General features: G+C 43.6%; 1 protein-coding gene across 1 annotated transcript; it reads left to right on the forward strand.

Annotated features, from left to right (window-relative positions):
• The first annotated feature begins 1,636 nt into the window (after positions 1-1,636).
• LOC111528647 (40S ribosomal protein S26-like) lies at positions 1,637-2,082 on the forward strand. Its single transcript, XM_023195400.2, has one exon. It carries the CDS (start codon positions 1,656-1,658, stop codon positions 2,001-2,003), a length of 348 nt encoding a protein of 115 aa, XP_023051168.2. The 5' UTR covers positions 1,637-1,655; the 3' UTR covers positions 2,004-2,082.
• Positions 2,083-3,775: the final 1,693 nt, after the last annotated feature.

Genomic DNA, 3,775 nt, shown 5'->3' on the forward strand with positions numbered 1-3,775 from the left:
TGGCTTAGACTGTGGGCCTGGAGTTTTCTTTGTGACAAGGTTGTTGTTGTTTTCTTTTTTAAGACAGAGTCTCCCTCTGTTGCCCAGGCTGGAGTGCAGTGGTGTAATCTCAGCTCACCGTAACCTCTGCCTCCTGGATTCAAGCAATGCTCCTGCCTCAGCCTCCCAAGTAACTGGGACTACAGGCACATGCCACCATGCTTAGCTAATTTTTTTTGTATTTTTAGCAGAGACAGGGTTTCACCATGTTGGCCAGACTGGTCTTGAACTCCTGACCTCAAGTGATCCACCACCTTGGCCTCCCAAAGTGCTGGGATTACAGGTGTGAGCCACCATGCCCAGCCTGTGACACGGTTTTTAACTATAAATTCAATTTCTTTAATTAATATTAGGCTATTCAAATGACCTATTTCTTCATGAGTAAGGTTTTAAGTTTTTCAAGGAATTGATCCATTTCATCTAAGTTATTGAATCTGTTGGCATAAAGTTGTTTATAATGTTCCCTTGTTATCCTTTCAATATCTATAGAATCTGTAGTGATGTCTCCTCTCTCATTTCTGGTATCAGCAATTTGTGTTTTGTCTTTTTTTCGTAATCAGTCAGGCTAGAAGTTTATCAATTTTATTGATATTTTCAAAGAACCAGCTTTCAGTTTCATTGACTTTTTCTATTGTTCTTGTGTTTTCCATTTCATTAATTTCCCCCTTTGATCTTTATTATTTCCTTTTATTTGCTTACTTTGGATTGAATTTGCTCTTCTTTTTCTAGTTTCTTTAAATTTTTTTTTTTTTTTTTTTTTTTTTTTTGAGACTGAGTTTTTGCTCTTGTTGCCCAGGCTAGAGTGCAATGGCGTGATCTCAGCTCACCACACCCTCTGCCTCCCAGGTGCAAGTGATTCTCCTGCCTCAGCCTCCAGAGTAGCTGGGATTATAGGCATGCGCCACCACATCTGGCTAATTTTGTATGTTTAGTAGAGACGGGGTTTCTCCATGTTGGCCAGGCTAGTCTCAAACTCCTGACCTCAGATGATCCACCTGCCTCAGCCTCCCAAAGTGCTGGGATTACAGGCGTGAGCCACTGCACCCAGCCCCTACATTTATTTTTTTACATCTTTTAGGTCAGAGCAGAAGAACTTGAACATTTTCTGGTTTCTTGAGGTAGAAGCTGAGGTCATTGATTTGAGTTATTTCTCCTTTTCTAATATAACCATTTAGTGCTATGAGACCACAAGGTCTCGGTGACATTCCTGACCACTGGATGAAGCCTCAGCTGAGGCCAACCTGAATCCAAACCACTGGTTTTCAACACTCTCCTCACATTAGAACTACCTGGCAAGCTTCTAAAACTAGCCATACTTTGGCCCCACCTCAGGCCAATTAAATGAAAATCCCTGGGAATAAACCTCATTATTGGGAGTCGTGAAAGCTCACCAGGTGATTCTGTTGAGCAGCCAGGATTGGGACTCACCACTCTAGGCCACTGTTTTTTGAACCGTCTGTAATAACAACAGTTTTCCATTTCATTTTCAATTTTATTGTTATTGTATTGACTGATACTTTGGTAACACTCAATACAGATGAATCATATGACTTCATCCATTGGTTGTATCCCTTATAAAAAGTGGCTCTTCGCTCTCTTTGGTCCGTACGTCCAAAATGACAAAGAAAAGAAGGAACAACGGTCGTGCCAAAAAGGGCCGCGGCCATGTGCAGCCTATTCGCTGCACTAACTGTGCCCGATGCGTGCCCAAGGACAAGGCCATTAAGAAATTCATCATTCGAAATATAGTGGAGGCCACAGCGGTCAGGGACATTTCTGAAGCGAGTGTCTTTGATGCCTATGTGCTTCCCAAGCTGTATGTGAAGCTACATTACTGTGTGAGTTGTGCAATTCACAGCAAAGTAGTCAGGAATCGATCTCGTGAAGCCCGCAAGGACCGAACACCCCCTCCCCGATTTAGACCTGCGGGTGCTGCCCCACGTCCCCCACCAAAGCCCATGTAAGGAGCTGAGTCCTTAAAGACTGAGACAGACTATTCTCTGGAGAAAAATAAAATGGAAATTGTACTTAAAAAAAAAAAAAGTGGCTCTTCGATGCCTCTTAAACCCAGGTGTTCTCATTATCCTGTAGCATCATCAACAAGGTAGGGAAAAAAGGTCATGCACGTGGATCTTGTAGTCATGTAGATATCTCATTGTTGACCAATAACAAACAGTTTGTGGACCACTCTAGTCCAAGGACCGCACTGCAGCACTGTCAAGCTTTCTTCACTATGAGTCAATAACTTCTTTTTATTGTTTAAATTAATTTTCAGTTATAAGAGGCCGATTCCAACTGAAGCACTCTATCATAGACATATCCGTCTATGCTGCAGTCCTCAGATGACATGTTGCTCTTTCTGTCTTTCACTTTCCCACAGGAGAGAGGCAGCCGTCCCAGAGTATGTGCTCAGTCATGGTTTATTTGATGGTGACTGCGTGATCACTGTGTACCCTCATTCTGGCTCCCTTTCCAGAGCAGCATGAACACAGGTGATACAAACTTCCCTTTCCTCCATTATTAACACTAAAGGAAATGAGAACATCTGGGTTTAAGAGGCAATGGAAGCACCTTTTTAAAAAAATTTTTTTCATAAAGGAAACCTCTAGAAGCCACATGATTTGGAGGTACCGTATCTTTTTTTTTTTTTTTTTGAGATGGAGTTTTGGTCTTGTTGCCCAGGCTGGAGTGCAGTGGCGCAATCTCAGCTCACTGCAACCTCCACCTCCCAGGTTCAAGCGATTCTCCTGCCTGAGCCTCCTCAGTAGCTGGGATGACAGGCATCCACCACCACACCTGGCTAATTTTTTGTATTTTTTTTAGTAGAGAAGGGGTTTCACCATGTTGCAGACTGGTCTCAAACTCCTGACCTCAAGTGATCCACCCGACTCGACCTCCCAAAGTGCTGGGATTACAGACATGAGCCACCACGCCCGACCAAGGAACATTTTCATCTTTTGATCACAAGCTCCTCTTTCAACTTACAAATACGAGTTTTAACATATTTGCATTGTTCTTTTTTGTTACTCAAATCATCCTGTATTTGGCCGGAGAGAGCCTTTTCACATAAACCCCTGTGTCCTTTTAATCAGACTCCATAGTGCTGATGCCTTCCTTGTTCAGCTGCCCCAACCTTGGACTGGCCATTTGGCAGGAGTCCTGGTTTCTTTTAGTAGAGAATGACATACAGAGACCATGATCTAGGCAAGATATATACTTTTTTTCTTTTGAGACAGGATCTCACTGTCTTCTTGGCTGGAGTGCATGGCAGTCACGGCTTACTGCAGCCTTGAGCTCCTGGGCTCAAGGGATCCGCTAGCTTCAGTCACCTGAGCAGCTGGGACCACAGGCACATACCACCATACCTGACTCTATCTATCTATCTATCTATCTATCTATCTATCTATCTATCTATCTATCTATCTATATTTGTTTTTGTTTGTTTGTTTTTGTTTGTTTGTTTTTGTAAAGACAGGGTCTCTTTTTTTGAAATAGAGTCTCGCTCTGTTGCCCAGGCTGGAGTACAGTGGCACGATCTCGGCTCACTGCAACCTCCGCCTCCCAGGTTCAAGTGATTCTCCTGCCTCAGCCCCCTGAGTAGCTGGGACTACAGGCACGTGCCACCACGCCCAGCTAATTTTTGTATTTTTAGTAGAGACAGAGTTTCACCATATTGGCCAGGCTGGTCTCGAACTCCTGACCTTGTAATCTGCCCGCCTTGGCCTCCCAAAGTGCT

Source organism: Piliocolobus tephrosceles, chromosome 6 (assembly GCF_002776525.5).
Source record: "Piliocolobus tephrosceles isolate RC106 chromosome 6, ASM277652v3, whole genome shotgun sequence".
In the NCBI taxonomy this organism is placed as follows: domain Eukaryota; kingdom Metazoa; phylum Chordata; class Mammalia; order Primates; family Cercopithecidae; genus Piliocolobus; species Piliocolobus tephrosceles.